This window comes from Tuber melanosporum (assembly GCF_000151645.1).
Source record: "Tuber melanosporum whole genome shotgun sequence assembly, scaffold_15, strain Mel28".
In the NCBI taxonomy this organism is placed as follows: Eukaryota; Fungi; Ascomycota; class Pezizomycetes; order Pezizales; family Tuberaceae; genus Tuber; species Tuber melanosporum.
The window spans coordinates 984528-1008081 of NW_003298808.1; the positions used below are offsets into that span (position 1 = coordinate 984528).

Sequence of the window (23554 nt, forward strand, 5' to 3'; positions counted from 1 at the left end):
TTGTACGAGTACGGTATTCGCGTACAGGGTTGTTTCGCTATTACGACCAAAAGTCCTTTGCCCTCCAGAGCACCCAAGAGATGATAGAATACTCGAGCGCAGTGATCTCAGTTTGAAAATCTAGCGATTCACTTCTAGTTAAGGAAGGATACATTTTAGATCCCAAGTATCATACTAGAATGAGTACAGTACGGTACCCTACCGTATGATAGGCCCCGGCACGAAGTATTTGTGTAACCTCAGTCTTCCTCCTGGGCTAGGGCTGTGTGGCGAAGCACTAGCCTCATTTACCAGCCACAACCGGGCAAACCCTATGACTGCCAATTCTCCTCGAGCTAAATTGGTACACACACCACTCGGATACTATTCCACTCTTTCCAATTTTACTCCATAAACCACACCAACCAACGACCAGGGGCGACGACGACCGACCGACGAACTACCCAAACGACAAATTTTGCCACGACGATAACCGGACGCAATGGTTTCTACTAGATTGACCTATGTATGTTATTTTTTCCCTCTGGATGAGTTTTTTTCCTGCATGAAGCGCTGACTTGGATTTAGAGACGGAGGAATCCGTAAGTTTTTTTCTTGTTCCCATCACACACCGGGACGACATCGGAGGGTTTGGACTCAGGGACTGACTGTAGGAGGGCTATTTAGGTACAATACTCGCAGCAATAGGGTCCGTGTTATTAAAACTCCCGGGGGAAAGCTTCGCTACCTTCACATTAAGAAGAGAGGGAGCCCACCGAAATGTGGTGACTGTGGGATTAAACTTCCTGGCGTGAGTTTGCCTTGACTTGTCTATGTTTGTGTCTTCTAGACGATTGGCAGTGGCTGTGGTAGTGGTGATGGGATGGTGTTACTCGCTCGATTGGGGATTTCTGTGAGGTGGGATGCTGGTGGATGCTGGAATTGGGTGATGGAGTGATTATGTTGGAATTTTTTCCTCAACCGGCCGACTAGCACTACCAGCACCACTGCCCCGGGATCGCAGAATATTCGAGTTGGAGTTTTGAGGAAGAGACAACAACTGACAAATATCCCACAGATCCCCGCTCTCCGTCCTCGTGAATACTCCCAAGTGTCCAAGCCTACCAAGACCGTCCAGCGTGCCTACGGTGGATCTCGTTGTGCAAATTGTGTAAAGGACCGCGTTGTCCGTGCGTTCTTGATTGAGGAGCAGAAGATTGTGAAGAAGGTCATTATCCTCCCTCTCTCCTCCCAACTTGCAAGCGTGCTGACCGGAATCGGGGTATAGGTTCTCAAGGAGGCCGCTGCGAAAAAGCGCTAAAAATGGAAACTAAAACTGGGTGTTTCTCTCTTTTTCTTGTGTCCTTTTTTCGGTTGTGGGTATCTTTAAATAAATGCAGATCCTTCTTCATTGTGGAGAGATCTTGAGTGAACGCGATTTTTGGTGTAGTTATGTGTGGTGTTAGACGCGCGGGCAGTGATCCACGGTGGTCTTGATCGATGTGTTTGTTCCTACGAATGCCTCCAGGCTAGGCCATACAAGGGGATATATTGGCTAGGATGAGGGATAATGTTATTGGGCGTCCTCGGGGTGATCCCTAAAATTGGAAGAGATGATCCTTCAGGTCCGCGGCCTTGCTACGGGTCTACGGCGACAACGCGGCCCTAACAGCTGAAGACCAGTGAGCCCGGGAGGCCGGAGCAAAACTCAGAGCGGATACATTCAGCACAGATATCGCAATGCCGGCACAATAATAGATTAGGATGTCAAATATATCACAACCTGGAGTAGCCTCTTTTAGTAATAGTTTTTGGTGATTATAGGAATTCCGTCCAAACCTGCTCTAATATCGCTAATACTGTCCCCCACCATACTATCATACCCACGCTCTGTAGCTTAAATGTAAAAGAAACTTACCGTATAATGACTAATTGCCACAACGAGTTGGGCTTCTCGAAACCCTACCCGTGGTCGTCGGCAATTGGGATCTGGGCTTCCTGGAAGGGGAGAGGGGGGGATTTGCACTATCAGCTCTACCTGAATTACGGCTGAACAAAGCTATTGCTACAGTGTATGATATCGCCGACGTTTTCGACAAGTATCATAAGGGGATTCAAAGGTAATAACCGCGACTTTACGTTGACAGTTTTCGTCATGATCACGTGTTGCACTAGGAATAAATTGACCAATAGAATTAATCAATGGAAACTGTCAGTAGGAGTATTAACTAGGAGGATACCAAATGTGGAGCTAATAACATTGTGACCATGGTTCAAGTTTGTCCTTCCTGCCTGTTTCGCCTTTCTCCTGTTCAGGCCTTGTTCCTTTTCTGATATGTATAATCTATACATATTCAGATATTGTCATCTAGATCACATACGATGGATCATACCCCATGCCTCAAACTATCCTTAAGTAACTTGTATTGTCTCGGCTCGCAAAATTATTAGAACTTCTGCTATAAAAGACCGTAGAAACGGCATAAGATCTAATAGGTAGTGCGGAGAAAACTTCTAAGAAGAGAGTCAAAAAGCAGTGGGAAGAATCTCAGAGCAAATGCAGAAGGAAGCGAAGGATCAGAACATATGACAAAAGCAATAAAAGCTTTTTCGTCATAGAATTGAGTGTTTTATTGCAGCTTTTCCTTACCATGCATGCTAAACTTTTTGTTGGGCTATTATTTTAGTTGAACTGTGTAACACTCTTCGGGAGTGCCACCATCTTAGAAGGCCACATAGCGTCTTCCGAAGTGGTGGGAAGTCTTGGGACGGGTGTCATGGCAATCAGAAGGAGCTTCTATCAGGCCTCGCGTTCACCGCTAGAGTCTAGTGTTGAAATGGATCATAAATCCTCACTCGATATAAACCGGGAATGCGTTTCCGCTGTTGTGAGCCGAGGTTATCCTAATAGGGGGCAAGGATATATATATGGGTACGAGTGGTGGGTAACTTCTGGAAGGCACAAACGGGTCTCTTAAAGATTTGGATAAACTCCACTTGTAAATGCGGTTGTCGTACCGTAGGAACTCGAATAATCGGACCATGCTAGGGGTGCTGGAGCTATAAGGCCTGATGTTTTTTTCTTTTCCCTTTTTCCTCTCTCGTTTGTCCCGGGGAGGTCAGGTTTTTTGTTTTTTTAGCCCCCCCCCCACTTTCCTGAGGAAGAGGAAATTTCAGACTATGATACATACCGGTATCATAGTACATGGTCCATTTATTCGAGTTCTTACGGCGCAGAAATCTCTTTGGCGCAACTGATCCCGGGCTAGGTGGTGATACTTAGCACTTGACAGAATGCGTCTTTAAACCCACTGTGTCGGCTCCGTGCGATGTCGAAGAAGGGAATACTAGACTTGAGATACGTGTTTCAAGCTTCTTCTAGAGAACCGAAAGCGGAAGGAAATTTCCTTCCTGCATATTAACAAATATTCAGAGATGGCCCGAAACAGAGTCTTTTTCTCCCGATCACCACCCGCCGACCTGCCACGATGCTCGGATACCAGGGTCAGTCAGCGGGCATTTCCAATGAATGGTCATTCCTGGTATGCGGCTGAGGCCGTTGACTGCGGGGGGGAAAAAATTCCCTGAATGTTTTGCCATTGTTTACTCGGCAGAAAGGGCGTCCATGGCAATTTGACAAGCGCGACAGCACCCACGGATTAACTGCCCCGTCTGAGGACCACATATGCATATCCGACCCTCCATCGTCATCGCCTCTGCGGGGCGCCGCTAAAGCCATTCCCGCGACCGGCTGAGAGATCCGCATGTGGGCGAATTCATATTAAGGGGTGAACGAACTGGTAACCCTTTTGTTCCCATGGGCGAGTATGGTGCTGTGAGGGGCGCTATTCTTCATAGGATATAGTGGAAATCGGCGGGCTTGAATGCATGGCGAAGACCTGCTCCACACGTCCAATATGCTGACCGCGCATTTTTGTCGTAATCTACGCCGTGGCCATCCACCTGTCTGAAATACCATGCCCATCTGGTTAGTATTATTAGATACTGTTCTTGGCATCGTTTTCCGCAGAATCGTTATTGAAGTGCTTGCACTTAGTAACTGGGAGTCAACGCTTAATGTACTGTGCATCTATAAATCTATCCCTCTATATTCGTGACAAGCGGGAAAATGAGAGAAAAAGAAGACAAAGCATGGATGCCCAAGATATCTATAACACAAAGTGGGGAAATGTGGGGGTAGAAAATGGCGGTTGGAGGGTGGAAGATATGATACAAAGGAGATTCTTTCTGGCTCCCCCGAGGATGCCAAACGACTGGGTAGAAGGAGATCATAACTCCTCACTCGATAAAAATACACCCGTTAGGGGGATCCATCTTCCTTCCATAGGTCTTAGCCAGGGTTTTTTGTACGTCTAGAGAAGGAAAAACTAGGATATCCGTACAACAGTTGTGTACGCACCGAGACTGCCTGATTCTTTCGGTGGGAAGAGTGGAATGGAATGGTGTCTATCTGTGCTCGGAGACGGTGTGCGAGGTTAGGTTGAGGGAGCTAATGTCGCCTCCCCGACTGCTAAGCCGTTTAGGGGTTTCACGGCTTTTAGGTGTGCGCTTGTAATAGCTCTACCACACTCTCATGCCTGAAAGTGATGGCATAGGAGAGCGCTGTTCTGCCCCGTTGGTCAGGCTTGATGGGGTCAACGTCGTCCCGTGCCAGAAGCAGCTTCACCACCCCCTCGTGCCCCAACCGAGAAGCCAACATAAGCGATGTTCGGCCGCTGCCATCTAGAGTGTCGGGCTTAGCATCTTCTAGCGCTAGCAGAAGCCTCACCACCCCCTCATGTCCGGCTGCAGCGGCCGCCAGGAGCGGTGTTTGGCCGTATCGGTCTCGCTTGTCGGGGCTGACACATTCTCGTTCCAATAAGAGCTTCACCACTCCCTCACACCCGCACCTAGCAGCGCAAAGAAGTGGTGTTAGGCCCTCCCGGTCCGGTTTCTCCGGGTCGACATCTTCCCGCCCCAACAAGAGCTTTACTACCCCTTCATGCTCGAACATGACAGCTGTTAGGAGTGGCGTTTGGCCCTCACGGTCTGGCTGGTCAGGGTTGACATCCTCTCGTGCTAGTAATAGCTTCACTACCCCCTCCAGGCCAAACCTGGCAGCCTCAAGGAGTGGTGTTTGACCGTCGCTATCCAGTTTTTCTGGGTTGACACCTTCTCTTTCCAATAATAGTTTCACCACCTCCTCGTTCCCAAACTTGGCGGCCAACAAGAGTGGTGTTCGGCCTTGCATATCTGGTCTGTCAGGGTTGACACATTCTCGCTCCAGTAGTAATTTCACCACCCCATCATGCCCGGAAAAGGCTGCCCACAACAGTGGCGTTTGGCCCCCTCGGTCAGTCTTCTCGGGGTTGAGATCTTCTCGCGCTAGCAGCAGTTTCACTACCCCCTCATGCCTATTCATAGCGGCCGAAAGTAGGGGTGTTTGGCTGTCACTATCTGGTTCGTCGGGGTCGACATCTTCTCGCGCTACAAGTAGACGCACTGTTCCTTCATGCCCAGAACTTGCAGCCCACAAGAGCGGTGTTCGGCCCCATTGGTCGGGTATGTTGGGGTTGATATCTTTGCACCCCAGTAGCAACTCCACCACCCCCTCGTGCCCGTTTCTAGCAGCCCATATAAGCGGAGTATTACCCAGAAAATCTCCTCGATTGATATCGCAACCTTCCATACTCATCAAAGTAGCCACAAGCTCCACAATTCCAAAGAAGCATGCACAGTGCAGCCCAGTGAACAGGGGAAGATCACTGGAGTCTTCGTGATACCAAAGTTGCCCGAAAAGTAATTTAACGGATATGTGGCCACCGTACTGGCCAAAGAGGTCCAGGGCAAGTGATTTCGCGCAATCTGAAAGCCGGCTTTTTGCGTGAGCCCCCCAGTGCTTTGAAGAATACTCGAGAAAGGGTGTGTCGCGGGGGTTGGGTATAACATTGTAGGGGAGATCCTTGACCTGCGGCGAATTCAAATAGGTCAAACAGGTTTCTGCCATTGTTGAGTGAGCACTACCGAAAAGGTCGGGATGAGTGGAAAGGTACTCTTGGAGGGTCAAGTGGATCAACCGGACGGTCAAGGCTTCCTTGTCCACAGAGATGAGTCCTTGACAACAGGCCAGCACTGTTCCTATCAGTGGAACGTTATCAAGATAGAAATCCGTTGATCCTATCTCGACCGCAAGTGCATGGCAGAGCTCATCTACCTGTAGCGGTCGTTCCGAGTGACAGATCCACATCAAGGCGGCTATTCCGAGTCTTGACTTCTCCCCACCCTGATCTTTTATCCGCTTTAGCGTTGCGCCGTACACATCTTCTAATCTTAAACCTTCTGTCATGGCGCTGAGCTTCTGCCGCCTACGGTGAATAGTAGTTTCTCGTAGAATTGCATCGATATGCAGGGAGGCCAGCAGAAATCTAGATATGCATCCGTTAGCACATGCCTTGACGTGGTCTCTGGTACTGCCTCTCCTACATACATTTCGGAAACCTTTTCGGGAATCTTTTCCACAATACCTGCCTCAAGACTATCATCCATCACTTCGGGCATTGTGTCCTCCTCCAGCCTAGCACGGAGATACGTGATAATATCATCCCGGATGAGACTTATAGGTACAGCGACTACCGTTCCGGCGAGACGTTTTTCGATCTCGTCCCGAATATGCGGCCTCCCGGTCAAGTATATACGAGTGTTGGGAGACTTTTGAAGGATTTTTCTTAGCGAACTGAGAATCTTGACCCGATGTTCTGGCACACACTCGTCCAGAGCGTCAATGCAAATGAAGGTGCGCTGTGAGGACGAGGAGGTCTGTAGCAACTTGACAATTTCGGGAAGTCGCAAACCCCGGCCACCAATGACTTTTTTTTGGTCTTGGAAGGCCTCGGCGATATCTCCTGGCATATTTTCCAACCCGCCGACAACCTGCTTCAGCAGGGCACCAAGTACGCTCGTTGGAGTCTGCTCCTTCCGTAAAGCGAAATCAAAGTAGAAACAGGCGACGGCGACATCCTGGCCTCTGGCTCGGTCGCACAAGGTGTCTACTACAAGGGAGCTAACATCGCTACTCCTCAGTAATGCTCTTATTTAATTTTTTCGCTTAGGGGATTGTATCTCTTACCTGAGATATGTTTTACCGACACCCGGATCGCCATAGTAGAATAAAGTCGCATTATCAGATTTCTCTTCGCGAGCACCACCACACCAGCTTCGAAATTCGTCGGTTCGCAGTAGCCAGTCGCCCACATTTTCAACACGGCTGCCTCGAATACCCTGGTGTCGTATTTGGGGCTCTAGCGGGGACAGCCAGGTCAGGAGCCCGGACCGGTCATCAGCAACAGTAATTTGATAGTTGTTGAAAGAGTTGACATTATCAGAGAAGGAGCGAAACATTTTCTATTACTTGGTTCTTGGGATGTTGTAGAGGGTAAATGGTTTAGTGAAATAGTGATGGCGGAGTTCTTGGGAGTTGAAGGGAAGCGGGGGTGCTGCCTTATGGTTACTTGGTGGCGCGTTGATATTGAGGCTCCAGATAATGGTGTTCCATAGCTGGGATCTGGACAGTTGTGCTCACCTTATCACTACCTATACAGGACTCGTACTGTACTCGCGCATGGTCAAAAAGGGCGAGGGATTATCATACCAGTATGTTGATCAACCGATAGACTTTGTGAAAAGAAACACAGAATTCTCAGAATTTAGAAACCTAGACTACCGTAGTTGCATTGGTGTTTGCCCCCATCCCCTTCCAGGATACGAATCGGGGACTTAGAGGGGCTTCTGGAGTTGTAAGCAATCCCGATTGGACTGGTCTGAATTGAAATCTTATGCCAAGTATGATATCTACTCTTGGTTGTTCGTGTCTACTCGTGCAAAGCCATGCATTTTTCAACTCATGTTGACTGTCTGCCGTCTAATTACTCACTACCTGATGCCCCACAGGACGCTGCTAGCTTTCTCCCCTACTCCTTTTGGCCATGCACAGATACTATAGTATGATACTAGTACTCGAGTACAACTTATCTGGAAGGCTCGATCTGACCCTCTGATAGCCCACCTGATAAGATCTCTCCCCCCGCACCAAGAAAAAACGAGGGATCCCTAGCAAGTTGGGCGAAAGGGCTTGCAGGGTCCACACTGCTGTTATTGAGCTAAAGGTCTATAAAAGGAGAGTGTCATTTCTGACTCCCTCGAGGCCTCGAGGGGCTTGCGCTTTTGGGGCTTTCTTGACCAAATTGCCTCAGGTCCCGGGATGCCTGCGGCCCCCTATCTACTCTCTTCGGTCCCACCACTTACCCCTTCTCGAATATGGTTCTTGTTGCTGGGGAACTCATACGGAGAGGAAAATCTGTGAAAGTATTATACTACTTGCTCTAAGATTACTTGATAGGCATACTGAGCGTATATCTTCTATGATAGGATACCGCCATTGCACGCATACGCCCACAAGGAGGCAGTGGGATAATGTCCCAGGGACCCAGATGCTCATCTCCCGTCACTCGTCATGAGGTCGTGAATATGACACCCAATGGTGTTTAGCATGTTCATTCTGGAGTGGTGTGCGCTGGTAATATACAGCACAAGGATTATCACACCGGCAAACAAGGTTTATCATACTGTACTGTACTCAACCTCTCTAATGGGTTAATCCGGGTCCAAAATGAACGAGCCCGACCCGACCCGAACCTGGTGAAAGTTCGATCAGGCCCAACGAACCATAACCCGGGTTAACCAAACGAACTCGTTGGGTCTGCAGTGAAGCGAACTGAGATATATATACGGTTGTTAAATAGGTTTTTGGATGTCGGATAGGAAATTTGATCTCATTCTCCCCCTGTATGTTCACCGGCAACACACTTCATTACCCACCTTGTTTCAGCTACTAGTGCGGCTTCCATAAGCTTTTGGTTCGGTTCCCAAGCCTACTCAACGCATTTCGATTTTGACGATTGCTCTCCATGACGGAAGGAACGTGTATTAAGCGAGTTGCTGGACTTTTGGCGCGATGGGACACAGAGTACTTTTACGGACATCGAATACATTGCCAGTATCTGTCCAGTGGAGGAGTGGATGCTCAGTGCTTATGCCATTATTACTTTCTAGATTAAGGACTTTCCCAAGTCGTGCACTATAGCTATTTCTCCTAGATTCAATATTACATCCCAACAGGACGAGAGAAAGGTTTTGAGTCACAGCCCTACTTAAAATAACTGGTAGAACAGAAATGATATCCTTATTCTCAAAACAAGGGATAAGGTGGGGAGGCAGTAAGGTCAGTGTACGAAATAAATTTTTACCCCGGTGCTGGGCCCGAGGTTGGTGTCGATGCGCGGAGACTCACTGCTTTGGAGTGTGGCTGGCCATGCACAGTACCACTATTTCCTCCAATCATATAAAGGCCGAGATGTAGCACCTGACCCCCACCAGTTCCTGCCAAGGAACACGAGATCAGGCGAGCGAGGTGCTGTGAACACTGTAGTTATTATACCTCATGCTAAGACGTTCAGAACTTCCTCCTTTGGGTTAAAGGGAGAAACACAACGAAAACAAAAACTGTCTTTCAGCCCTCTTCTGAGACAAATGAAGAGAAAAACACCAATCAACCTTACTAGGAGAGAAACCTCCAACGTTCTAGCTTGAGGTCCAATAGTTATTCCCAGTTTTAACGGTATCATACTTACACTCATGCTCGAGCCGCGCATTGAGCGTAACAGCCCGAGCCCCTACCCCTCTCTTTCGGGTCCCCGACTTTTACTCTTTCCAATCATTGATAGAGCCCCCGCTATCTTCTTCGCCAACCTCAAGCGACAATTGGGAAGCCTCATGATGAACTATGCAAGTAAAAACATGATTTTAGGAAGCACATTACGTTTTGCATGAAGCCCATATAGTAGTTCATGCCTGACGATTCCCCTCTTTGCGCGTGGCATAGGTGTGCAGCTTCAAATTGCTTTCGCGGATGGGGTGCCCTTTTCCCGTTTGTTCATTTTCCTTGCATGACTTAGAGATATGTTCCTTGATATCCTCGGTCATGTCATCACGTGGTTTCTTGAAGCCTCGGTCTTAGACCTTAAGAGTTACATATCTTCTGTTATGTGCTTTCCCACCTTGATACTGCCTCTATAAAACAAAAAGATTAGCGCTTGATGCGGTTGAATTGCTACCAAGAATATTGGTGTACCTCTCATTCCCTAACATTCGGGATATCTCTTATGGCACACACCATAATAAAACTTTAGAGTTAAATAGAGATGGTGTTGGGCTTCTGGATTGACTGGATGACGCCGGTCGAGAAAGTGAACCTGGGAAGTCCTTATTGAATTCAAATAGCTCGAGAGTCAGAGATTAGGAAGTATTGCTCGAGTAGCACCGAGTCTGGCCGCGTTGGTCTCCGGGAGCAGCAGTGGCCTTTTTAGGGAGCGGCTCCGTCTATATATAGACTACTTGAAGGGGCAGCTGGATCCACTGTGGGAACGGGGGGTGGCGCGGGGAAAAACCATTGGGATCGAGAGCAAACATAGGAAGTTGATTTTCCGTTGTATATCATCATTGGTCCTTCTTCCATCCGGGTATCCCCGTTTTTTTCGGATAAACTTGAAATTCAAACAAGCACTCTCGTTACTGCCACATTTCCGTCTGTTGGGGATTTTTTTTTATTCAGGAATCTGCAAGTTTATGTCCTAACACAACGCAAGTTAGAGCTAAGATGTGCTTGGAAAAAGCTATTCGATATAGAGATAATACTAGTGCTATTAAAAGCACTAACATCGATGACTGCAATAGCTCTTGCGCTCAAATCTCTGCTTTGCGAAACCATCCGAGTGATTATGTCAGTAATTTAGTAGGATCATTCGAGTTATAAGAGGACTTAAGTAGTCCTGCCAGATGCAGTCTGAGTAAGATCATATTGTGAAGGATTTCAAAAATTGTATAATATTATTTCAAGTTTATAAAGTGATTAATGGTGACAGTCTGATTTGATGGCAAATCATCACCCCAGGACGCTAGCTTGGTCGCGTTTGTGCTGGGGAGTCTATACAGTAATGTACACCAATGTCCACAAAGGGAACTAGAGAAATATTAATGAGCAATATGAATAAACAAGAAACGCGACGATATGGACCCACGCTAGCTAAAACTCCAAGGAAGGAAAGGCAAAGAAGCAGAAAAAAAGACCTCCCGAATGAGTAGCGAATAGTTACGTGACATCAGAGATGAGATACTTATCGAAGGAGCGTATGTATATTTCGTTCGGCGGAGGTCTTGCCTTCACCAATTGCTCCCACTCGGCAATTATGGAATGAGAAAATGGACGCCCAGCTGCTCATCATGAAATAAATAATCCACAGGCTCAGATGGCGACAACTTGGTCCAGGGACGCTTAGGAAATTAACTTAATGAGCGTTGCACTATTATGAGCTCGTGCAGTTGCCCTGGGGATTGTTAAAATTTTGCAATATAATGCTTGGAAGGGGACTGCTACTAACCTAAGCTGTCTTTTTTTCATAATATATCATTTGGCCCCGCCTTTCCCATTGCCCTCCAATTTTATGTAATCGGTGACTGGGATCTGAATTGAACATGCAAATTTGTATCATACAAGTGGAAGTGTGATCTCGAATACGGGAAAATTGCACAGCAGTGGCGGAAGACTGTTAATTGCGGGTTTGTTACGAGGGAGAAATGAACAGGAAAATAGAAACTACTTTGGTGTCAATGGAGCAGGTTGAATAGTCGGCCGTGTGCCTACTTTTGAGGCCTTCAAGCGTAATCTTGGGGAATCGCCGGGCAACTCTGAAACTATGATACCATTTTGGTTTCTTCTCCCTTGTTTCCGGAGAAGATGTTGGTCAAGAGAAAGGTACGAGCTGGGCACTACACTCTGTCGTGAGTTTCTTCATCTACACACCTTCCTGGATCGCTAATATCAAATTTGTGCTCAAAAGGAGAAGAAATAGAAATATTGGAGCTCTCATGACATTGTGTGTCCACTTCCCCCACCTGTCCTGTCTGCCCACTCGGACAAGCCCCCATATGATCTCCTGTCTCCTACTCACTGGACCCATGCCTTGGCTTTATGGTACTATCTTGCCATCATTGCTAAAATCCTAACAGAGGGTGATGGTTTATAGGATCGTCAAGGATTATAGAGTAATCTATACCTTGCTCTGATTGTGTGATATTTTGGAATTAGGCAGATTTAGGGTAGTTGTACTTACTACACCATCAATTACACTGCAGTGGAGAAATCTTTGCCCCCTTGACGATACAAGCACGACAATTCGCCGGTATTAGAAACCTGTATATTCTATAGGCTAGGGTTAGGGTTTATTTCACAAATTCGGGCACCCCCGGTGATGGGACAAAGTGGAACCAGCAGTCGTATGATAGACGGCCTGTAAAAGAAACAGGTGGTGTTCACCTGGAGGTATTGAGAAACTAGTAGGAGACGAACCGAACGTTTGCAAATATAAAAGACGGGCGTCTTAATATGTATTGTCTATTATCACAACTGAAGTAAAATAAATCGTTCGGTAACGTGAGGAGAGAAAAGTATAGACGGAGGGATGATGGATAAAAAACCAGCAGGAGATTTTCTTAGGCTCTCAATTGAAAGGTCAGAATTCGCATGTCATTTCTAAGTAGATAGCAAGGCTCTTTTATCCCAAGATGATCTACATCTTGTCCGGTGCCGTGTGGATGAAAATTTTCATCTCCGGTAAGGGGACTAAAGTCTTGTCCCTTTGAAACAACAAGGAAACAGAAAAGAAACAAGAGAGAAATTTTCACTGCAAGGAGATCGAGAGGAAACAGTACGGAGACAACAGGGTGATAACAGTTTCAGACATCAAGTAAGGTATAACTGAAAGTTCGTGAAGATCACATAGGAAGCCAATAGTAGGTATGAAATCGAAACTCAGGGACAATATTCCAACAACAACACCCATTTCCTGTAATGGGCCATACTAGACTACTACTCAGAGGAAAAAACCAAGACAAAGATGAACGAAGAATAGGAACGAAGAACAGCAATAAAGGAGGTGTGATAGGGTCCAAATCTAACCAGAACTCCAAGAAAGGAAAGGGTGAAGAAAAGAAGAACGAAAGTATATAAGTTAGATAGCAAATGGCAGGCTGGAACAGGAAAAATACGCCCTCTATCAAGGACTATGAGCACGTAAATCGAGAGAGGTCTTGCCTAGAGTAGTCCCTAGCTCGGCAATTACTTATGGAGTAGAAATGTTTTAGGTAACGAAGAAGGAAGGATGCAAACGAGGTGTCAGAATTGACACTGTCCGGTTCACGCAGCATCCCAACGACTCGATTGTGTTCATTAGAGAGAGCCCTTGACAGTGGTGTTTGGTTCTTGCTATCTAGCGTCGCGGTGCAGACATCTTTCCGTTCTATAAGCATCTTGACTACTCCCTTATGCTCCCAGCTGTCCACAAGAGTGGCGTCCGGCCATACCCATAGTCTCTTTGGTCAGGATTGACATCCCCCCGTTTCGGAAGCATCTCAACTATACTCTCAAGCCCGCGCCTAGCTACCCACGAGAGTGGTGTGCGCCCATATGCGGTGTCTGCGTGTTCGGGATTGACATCCCTTCGCTCCAAAAGCATCTTGACTACTCCCTCATGCCCACTCCTAGCTGCCAATGTGAGAGCAGTTCTCCCCAGGATATCGGTTGCATTAACATCCCATTCCCTCATCTCTAACACAATCGAAACTATCCCCGCAATCCTGAGAAAAGCTACTGCGTGTAGTCCTGTAAATCCTGCGGGTCCCTGCTTCTGGCAATAATAACGGACCGAGTCTCCATCTTCAATATAGTGCAATAACATGAGTTGGGTGGATATATGCTCATCAAATCTATCCAGAAGTCTCTCGGTGCAAGCGTTCTCACCTTTTCCGTCATCCCACTTCTTGCGTGCTTCCCCAATAACAAGAAGATAGTGTCCGTAATGCGGGAAAATTTTCGACATCTGGATCTGAATATCCCACTTCCACTCCCAAGGCACGACAGCGCTCCTTGGCCCGTAATGGCCGCTCCGAATACAACACCCACATCAGGACCTTCAGTCCGAATGTTGATTTATTCCCCTTCTGTGTCCTCAGTCGGATTAGAGTTACCGTACAGGCATCACTTAATCCATTGCCCTTTTTCATCTCTTCAAGCTTCTTTCTTCTTTGACAAATTGTTACCTCTCCCAGAGTGGCATCCATATTTAGCGAAACAAGGAGGAATCTACACACAACCGTGGGTGAGTGCTAGTGACGGTGGAAATGATAGATGCTCTTACATATTGGATATATTTTCCAGAACAGCAGCGATAATATCCGTACGTAAATTATCGGTCATCGCCTCTGGATCGGCATCTCCGTCCAACCCCAACTCCAGATAACCCACAACGTCCTCCGTGTTGGGGTTGATGGATACGATATCACAACCGCCATAGAAAAATATCTTTGAACGCCTTCCTTGACACGAGGCCTGCCAGTGAGAAATATTCGCGTCTTAGAGGACTCCAGGGCATTATCTCTCGGCGACTTAAGAAGCTCTGGCAGATCCTTCGGTCGGAATTTGTCAAGCGCATCAATACAGATGAAAACCTGGGGTAGCGAACCAATAGTGACCCTGAGCATTTCTATTAGATCCGGAAGCCGCAGCCTTATACCACCAAGCTTCATTTTCGCTTCTTGAAACGCCTCGTGCAGAGAATTCGGGATGTTCCCTCCCTCCACTAACTGCTTCAGAATAGTTCGCATCATGCTGGTGACTGTCTGCTCTTTCTGAGCAAGGAAGTCGCAGTACTGTACAAGCATGCAGCGTTGATCTCCTTTACCAACTGATTGTACGTTGTCAATCACCCGCGAACTAGTATTCCCGACCGTCAGTAATTTCACTCCCCTTTAAAGAATCCCGCCGCTTGCCTTAGATGCGTCTTGCTCACTCCCGGATTCCCGCTTCAAAACAGGATCGCCTTATCAACCCCACAATGACTACCTCTCCATTCCTAAAACCCGCTTGTTTTCAAAAGCCAATCCCCAATGCCGTCGGATCGGTCGTTGCGCATGCCTTGATGTCTGGTATTTGGCTCTAGTGGTGAGAGCTAACACATAATCTGTGCATCCTCATCGGAATTCTAGACGATCCTGTTGAAACAACCTGTTATGTTGCCGTTGTTCGCATTGCCGTTGCCCATGTTGATGGATAGCTTATATGCAGTCTGGGCCACGGTATTCCGCTAAACGTGATAATTTTTAGGGATATCAGCGGATTTTATAAACTTCTGCGTGCACTGCTCAAGAAAGCGGGGAGATGATGTTCGTTGTCTACAAGTAACACTTGGGCTACCACTCAAACAAAAGGATAACAGCCAAGCTACAAGTTAACAACCTCATGTGAAAACCTACATGCCCATCTCCGGATCTCGCAGAAATTCCCATCCACCAGGTAGCACCATGCTAGTGCTTGCAGTTATGGGATTAATAAACAGTATTGTCCTCTAAAAGAAAACAAAAAAGCTGCGTTTTGTCTGAACCATCCGACGAGGGGGCCGCCCTATGTCCAAAACGCAATCTTACAAATCGCTTCTGGCTTACCGGGAGCAGACCCATACTGACCGCTATATGCGCAGCAAGGTTGGAAGGACGCCCGGAACCGAAGGGGGACGGGAGGGAGGGGATCTCACACACAACACACCTGAATGAGCGAAAACACTAAAGACTCAGTGATAAAAGTGCCAGGGTGACCCAATACCCAATGGTCCCCATATAAACCCTCTGATCAAATTCCAAGCCACTTTGTAAGACCTGTGATATTTAAGATACCCATCAGACAAAACATCACAGAAACCAGCCATGTAGGAACCACAAAGTGCCATTTGAGTACAAATCAAACATAACAAAAAAAACCAAGTGATGACCTATTCCACTTAATTATCCTACTAGTACTTTTTTTCTGCAAGAGAAACTAGTAAGTATCCCATCCATTTTGTCTCAGTGATCAACTCCTAGGATATTTTCCTCGTGCTCTCCCCCTTCTTCCCCCAATGTCCTTCTCTTCCTTTCGAGGGTGGTCCTGGTTACCACGAATATAACGTAACAAAATGGGACCACCAATGGTGTAAAAATAACTAGAAATATCGCCGGAATAATTGGTAGCTTGAAATTGAGTGACAGGATAAAGAGTGTGAATCCCATGATAAAAGTAGAACAGAAAAGAAAGGTGTATGGTATTGGCCTTCCGTAAAAACATCGTGTATCGGGGTACGGGATAATGTATGGTGGTGGCTGGCCACCTTCTGTGTATGCTGGAAGGGAGGTCAAGGAGGGATGTGATTGTGGAAGTGGTAGGCCAGTAGGGGGAGTGTAATTTTCTTGGTGGCAGGTACCAATGTGCACTGGTAAAGGAATTGTTAATGCCATCTCTTTTTTTAGAATTATATTGCCCAAGGTTGTAGATATCGGTCCAGTGAATAGAGCAATGAGTGTTGGTGGATTAATGCGGCTTGGGATCGAATAGATAAAGGAGGTAGTAAAGGAAGGAAGAGGAACTCTCCAACATACTCACTTTATCTAATACTAATATATACCATAGAATATTCTCTTCTGTCTACCTAGCACAACATTATATATGTTTATGGCTCCATTTGGCATTTGGAAATAAAAATATATCACTATAATCCCGAAAACATTATATTCTTATAATATTATATTATCATATTCAAGTATGAACCAAGCCAGCTCTATGTAAGAAATTAGCAATCTTATCACAGCGAAGCTCACTTTTAAATGCGTCTCAGACTTTCAACTTTCACAACACTTCTAAGAAGGGGCTATACAGCGCATTTCCATGATAGCCATACCGGCATTGTATTGCATTCGGGGGGGGGTTCTCAGCATCCCACAGGGCAAAAACGGAACAGAAACTTTCAGAAAGCTAAATAGGGGTAACGTCAAGATACCAACACGTCGCATGACCCGCTGGAATTACCCGGCAGATTTCTTCCACCCGCTACCGACTTTGCAAGGGATCTCTTGTCAAGAATACGTGGGTCTGCATTCTGTAACCAGGGTAGAGGACACTCATGACGGATCACTCTCTGCTTGGCGTTCGACGGGTGGCCTTTCACGATGGATTGGGCATGTATGGCGGAAACCCCTATAAAGAATACTGTCTCTTGCTTGTTCCTATACCAGTCGACACAATCGTTCTTTACAAGCCCATTCCATTCTGCGAGGATCATTACACTGGTCCTACTCGGCACGGTGGAGCCTCACCGACGGCAGAAAGTTTCCCGGTTTCCTCACCGGGGAAACAGATTTGTCCAAAAATACAGTGTTCCCAGATATCTCTGCTTGAGCATGCTGCTGAGAGCGACTGAGAGCGCTCTGCCGGTGCCAACCTATACAAAATGTCCAATACCAGAGCTCTACCTTCAGCCGTCATGTATGTTTGCTGATAAGTAGCTTCATACATAACTCTCTGCTCCTCCTCGCCAGCGCGCCCTCTTTTGCTGCTGGCAAACGAATCCACTCGTTATGTATTTTGAAAACGCTCTGCTAACTGCGCTGGCGCTACTTCCACTTGCTTTGGCGGGGCCTAGACGATACGATGCTCGTGCTTATTCTAAATATCCACACCTTCGCCTACTGGCACACTAAACGCCACCAGTACTTCGACAGCGGGAGCACCAAAAATAACTAGCCTAGACTCCGATGGGCCGATAGAAATCCCGGAATGGGAGTTCCACGAGACAATCAAGTCCGGCTATTGGTATCATCTATATATCCTCCTTCCGAAGCCCTAGAGAAAAAATTGTTAACCCCATAGGTTTGTCAAACACTACATGTCCTGGTGTCACTATTCGAAAGAAGCAGCACCGGGCTGGTACGACACAGCACTAACCTACGCCCGTTCAAACGTCAGCCTCGCTCACCCCTCCCCAACAGCGGTACCCTTCACCAATTTCTACAACTTCACCTTCGCCTCGTATGAATGCTCAGGGGCAGGCGGTGAACTCTGTGCGGATCCGGACCTAGGTATCGACGGTTACCCCACCTTCAACCTCTACAAAGACGGTGTCTTTATCGAGCAGTGGGGTGGTGGAGACAACGACATGTTCATAGAAGGCTTCGCCCTATTCCTAAAGGAGTTCCTCAGCGAGAAGTTCCCGGGTACCAGAGAACCCGTGGACCTCTCCGCACCATGGAGCGCGGACGCGAGGAAGGCGGCCGAGGAGTACACCAAGAAATGGGCCCCAAACACCTCTATGCTCCGTGAGGAGGCGCGGGAGAGATCGATTAAAGAACTTTGGAAGATTTGGGGATTGCCGAAGGCTGGGAAGGAAGTTGTGCATACCGTCGGGAATATGACTGAGGGCATTGTTGAAGGCGGGGAGAAGGGCGGTGCAAGGGGAGAGGCCGATCTCCTAAAGGATCCTACGGACGATATTGAGAATGGGGATGAGGATGTCGAGATCAAATTGAATAAGGAACTTGATGAGAAGATTGTCGAGAAGTCCTCGGTTATTGATAGCCTGCATCGTCTCATCAAGGGTATTTTTCACATTCATCCAGGGTGGTATAGTCAGCGGGTTACACATTAGACCCATTTGGTCCCTCAGTGTAAATCGGGTATTTTTCAATACCGTATTTTGTTTTAAACATTTCAATATGGAGCGATGATCTTTCCCGAATGTCACCTTTCGTCCACGAGGCCTCTTTGGTTCAATCCGTGTCATGCGGAGGCTTTCCACTGTGGCTTTCCACGGTGGACAATACTCGTAATTAAGTATTTTTGAATGGATATACCGGGGTGTCAGGATATTCGCAAGATGTCCAATCCAACCTCGATTAACCAATTATTATCAGGGTTAGGTTTACATCCCACCGAACTCAACTCAAAACCCCACGACCCATGTGGTAAAGTCTGATACCGTACCGGCACTATTCACAATTATGAATTCATACTCCCCCGGCCTCAGTGCCCCAGACCAACAACGCCCGACCCCTGTTCAGGCTCTCACTCACTACAACCGCTCACCGGTCCACAGTATTAATAGAAATCCAAACCCTCAGCTCGAATGACCCCGCCCAATAACCCCCTCCAATCCCTACCTCATCCCCGACTCCAACCCACCCTGAATAACTAATCGAATCCAGGCCATTATGCTTGCGAAGACCAGTACCGGTAGTTTCTACTTCACTCGCCTACCGGTACTAATACCACATGCATGCACCCGCCAACCACCGGCAAGCAGCAGTTCGAATAGCCTCACGAACAGAAAACTTAACTCCGCGCGAAGCCTCTCACACACTATATCGCTTGCGCCTCGGCGTTGCTATCTAATTCGTATTGTGCTCTACCAGTGCGTGGTAAACGTCGTGTTTCAGCTTTTAAGAACTGGCTCACGTCGGAACCTGAGCCGGGATTGGAAGAGGAGAGATTGTCGGAGATGTTGATGACAGCCGAGTTCCGGTGGGGGCTGGATGGTGTTGTGGCTTGGCGGTTTGAGGCGTGGGGTTAGGGTGCTAGCTTCACCATTATGGATGGAATGTGGTTACGAGGGGATTAGTACTGTATTGAAAGCTAGGGGTACGTGAAGTTTTTCGAAAGGAAAACAAAGGGGAAGAGAGACCAAGAAGAGGATTTGTTCTGATTTTTGGGGGAGGAGGAAGCAGATTCTTCACAGTACTTTTTCGCGGTTGTTTACACGCCTGCCAGAATGGCAATTCGACGCGCTAAGCGCAGGGATAACTCGAACCCCGGCTAAGCCCCGCCTCAACCAGCACACCGCCGCGCAAGGCGTTTGGTGTGACAATATCGACTCGCAAGCAAAAAAAATTTATACCACTCCTCCACCAATCCTATTTCTCTATGAAACGCCACCGCTTCTGTCGTCTGCACAATAACAATTCAGAAAACCCCCCGGGAGTAGGTAATCCACGAGCATAATCCCAAGCTTGTCAGTTACCCCGGACACCGTATAAGCCCTCACGGAAAAAGGCACCGGCTCTTTGTGACAGGATCTCGAATAGCGGATTAGAAATGTGCTGATTGTCTCGCAGCCAGGGCTAAAGGCGAGAGGCCCCTGGGGAGCTTGACATTCAGATGAAGCCGATAATAATGACGAGTGATTGCTTGTGATTTTCTTGTGAAACTACATACGTGCCTCGGAGGCTGGAGGCGACAGGATGAGATGGGACTCAGGTACAATTACCGGGGGCTGAGCCAGTGCAGACGGGCCCCTTCTGTTCATTCGTGAAGATATACTGGGTGCTATTGTCCTAGCGGAGTTGAGGAGAAGCGCCAGATGTCAGATTTGAAGTTTAAACTCCGAGAAGTCTTTTTTTTCCTGCTCCAGTTGGCCTACCATATCAAGTTACCGGTCCAAGGACTGTAGGAAGAAATGAATATAAGTGCCCTGAAAGACAGTAAAGATTTTCCTACCCCTCATACAACCATCCCCCATCCCCCCTCGAGTATCAACCAAGATAGTAAATAGAAAATGTCAATCTCACCTGTTCTCGAACACCCTTCTCTTGGAAGCCGCCTCCGCGGGGTTCCCTTGCATGACGGGCGCGTGGTGCAATTCCGCGGCATCAAATTCGCGGAGTTTCCCAAGAGATATGCGAAGTCTACGATGCTGGAGTCGTATCCCGCCGAGATGGATTGTACCAGTCACGGGTATGCCCTCCGTCCATCTCTCCCCAAGATAGGCCAACGCTGATAATATCCTCCCAAAGGCCCATGTGTCCTCAATCCGTCTTCGACGACGAAGGCCTCTTCTTCCGCATCCCGGAGAACCAGCGAAAGCGCGCAGCCGCGGGTCTAACACAAGACGAATTCGAATGCCTAAACCTCGTCATCACCGCGCCCAGTTCAATCCTAAACTCCCCAGACGCAGAAGATGTCCTCCCAGTATACGTCAATATCCATGGCGGCGCGAATAAGTGGATCTCCAGCAGTGTCCCGCTCCAGGACATGACGAACTTCGTCAAGAAGTCCATGGACATCGGAAAACCTATCATCGCGGTGGGGATAAATTACCGTCTCAGCACATTCGGCTATGGGGTTCTCCCAAGCGGTCTCGGGGTGCACAATGGTCTCCTGGACCAACGCTTAGCACTAAAGTGGGTGCAGAAACACATCCGTGGCTTCCGCGGCGATCCAAAGATGATCACCATAGGCGGTAACAGCGCCGGTTCGTTCGCTGTAGAAACACACCTTAACGCGGTGCTGGAGTCTGATGCCAAGGGGTTGTTCAACCGCGCGATTATGCAGAGTGGGACGCTGTACGTTTCCAATCCCAAGTCAGAGTCCTGGGGGATAAACCTCTCGAAGCAGGTTGCGAGGAACTTGGGTGCGGATGTGGAGAAGGAGGGTTGGGAGGAGGTACTCAAGACCGCGCCGGCACAGGATATTGTCGCGGCCATTGAGAAGGATGGGCTTGACTTCTTGCCCTTGACCGATGATGATGCTTTCTTCACGAAAGGATGGGGAGAGGTCGGTACCGCGGCACCAGAGTGGTGCGATGCGTTGCTGATTGGGGACACGGAGTTTGACGTACGATATAACCAACCCCCCCCCCTCTTTCACTACCGATTCCCTACAATCATCCTATGAGAACTAATACTTCCAGGGCTCAATGTTCGCCCCCCGTGTCCGCCTACTACCCCCGGAGGACCTAATAGCCGCCTTTAGATCCTTAGGTGCAACCGGTGACTCCCTCCTCGCAGCATACCAAATCCCAACAACCACAACTCCCTCATTCCCAGTCCCTGCCGTAACCAAGCGCATCCACCACGGAACCCTCCAGTTCCTCTCGGACGTCCTAGTCTCCCTCCCAAGCCACCGCATCGCCACGACCTGGCGTAGCAAGAACAAGGAAGTTTACGAATACAACTACGATCAGCCCAACCCGTGGGGGCCGCAGAATCGGCGAGCACATCACGCTGTGGAGATGCCGTCGCTCTTTGGAAACTACACATTCCCAGAGGAGGTGCGCGAGGCGACGAGTAAAGTTCAGGCAGCGATCCAGGAGCACTTCATCAGCTTTATTCGAGGAGATGCGCCGTTTGAAGCGGGGGAGGAGGAGGCGATGGGGTACGGGCCTGCGGGGAAGGTGGCGGTGGGGCGGAAGAAGGATAGGAGGAATGCTAGGGCTTGGGAGGTCCTGGAAGGGTTGAGCAAGGCCGAGCTGGTTAGGGCGTATGATATTGTTGGCGGGCGGATTGGGTTCCATGACTTTGCTCACGTTCGGGCTAAACTATGAGGTTGGGTGAATTTCTGAGCAAGAAATGGAGGATGGCAGGGAGTTGTATATGATGCTATTTTATTTTATTTATGGTTTATAGTGGATGAAATGCTATGATAATGATATTATATTTTCTTCAACCAAAAGCCCTAGTCACTCGCTACTACTCGTCAACCACTCGGCGGTGATACGAAACCCACTTCCCTAATCCTACCAGTTATGATGCGGGGAAGGGAGTCTTGAAGGAATTGATCATTTCATCACCGAGACTGCGATAGACGGCGTATAATAGGAATTTTCAGACAGGTCGGGGGTCCAATAGTACTCACAACTACCGTGTACGGCACGGAAACAGAAGGGGAGGCCGCGACCGACTTATCATATCCTACCGAAACCCCAAAAAGGGCAGAGGGGAGAAAGAGGGCGGGGGGGGGGGGGTAAACCCGGGAATGGCACGATATGCACTAGTTTTCATGATACTTGATCACGTTGTATCGTGGAATTCAGGAGGGGAAAAAAAAAATAGACTCAATCGCCCTTTAATCAATTATTACTATTATTATCATTATTACACCATAATTAATGCAAACGATAACCGGCGAGCCGGACACGACATTCTTCACCATCGACCCTGACTCCAGCATAAACACCCAACATTTAGCAATATACACGAGATTCTAGTTTCCCCTCCACGGATATATACAGTATATGAATACCCCCCTCGGCCCACACGGGACGCTCTCCCACTGTACGAATAAAGATTCAATCCCGCCGCCTGGACATCCTTGGCAAATTAAGCCACCCAGAGCAATCCCCAGACCCGGTCCTAAAGGCGTAGAAAAGATACTTGTATGATGTTAGCAATCGCAACACTTCCCCCCCCCCCCGGGAATCCAAGTTATTGTAAAGAGCGATATCCCAAATGTCAAAATACTCCTCGGGAAAAAAAAACGTGACCGGATCAGGTTCTTCTTCCTCTCCGGTGTGTCGGTCCCGGAATGGAATGCTACTATAACCGGTAGTGCTCGCGATCGCGCAGTATCACTCACTCACTTGAGCGGAAACAATGAATTTTTTTTAAACCGTGTTCAATATCCATCCACCGGGACGCAAACGCAACGGGGTCACCGGTGGGTTGTGTTACCGGCGCACATACAGTATGATACATGCTGACGTCGAACGAGAGGTCTTACCTCCCAAAATCAAATCTCCAATTAAGTTACGCCCAATCTGCAGGTAAAAAAAAACCCAATTTTAAGAATGGGGGGTGGGGGGTGGGGAGAGAGAGAAAGAGAAGAAGAGAAAAA

At 48.0% G+C, this 23554-nt stretch overlaps 2 protein-coding genes; both read left to right on the forward strand.

The window, feature by feature from the left end:
- The first annotated feature begins 401 nt into the window (after positions 1–401).
- Positions 402–1412, forward strand: GSTUM_00004795001 (60S ribosomal protein L34). XM_002836559.2 has 5 exons: positions 402–505; positions 568–581; positions 667–790; positions 1058–1207; positions 1268–1412. Exons 1-5 carry the CDS (start codon positions 482–484, stop codon positions 1298–1300), a joined length of 345 nt encoding a protein of 114 aa, XP_002836605.1. The 5' UTR covers positions 402–481; the 3' UTR covers positions 1301–1412.
- An 18442-nt stretch (positions 1413–19854) lies between these two features.
- Positions 19855–22387, forward strand: GSTUM_00004799001 (uncharacterized protein). XM_002836560.2 has 3 exons: positions 19855–20677; positions 20737–21556; positions 21633–22387. Exons 1-3 carry the CDS (start codon positions 20499–20501, stop codon positions 22263–22265), a joined length of 1632 nt encoding a protein of 543 aa, XP_002836606.1. The 5' UTR covers positions 19855–20498; the 3' UTR covers positions 22266–22387.
- The last annotated feature ends 1167 nt before the right edge of the window (positions 22388–23554 follow it).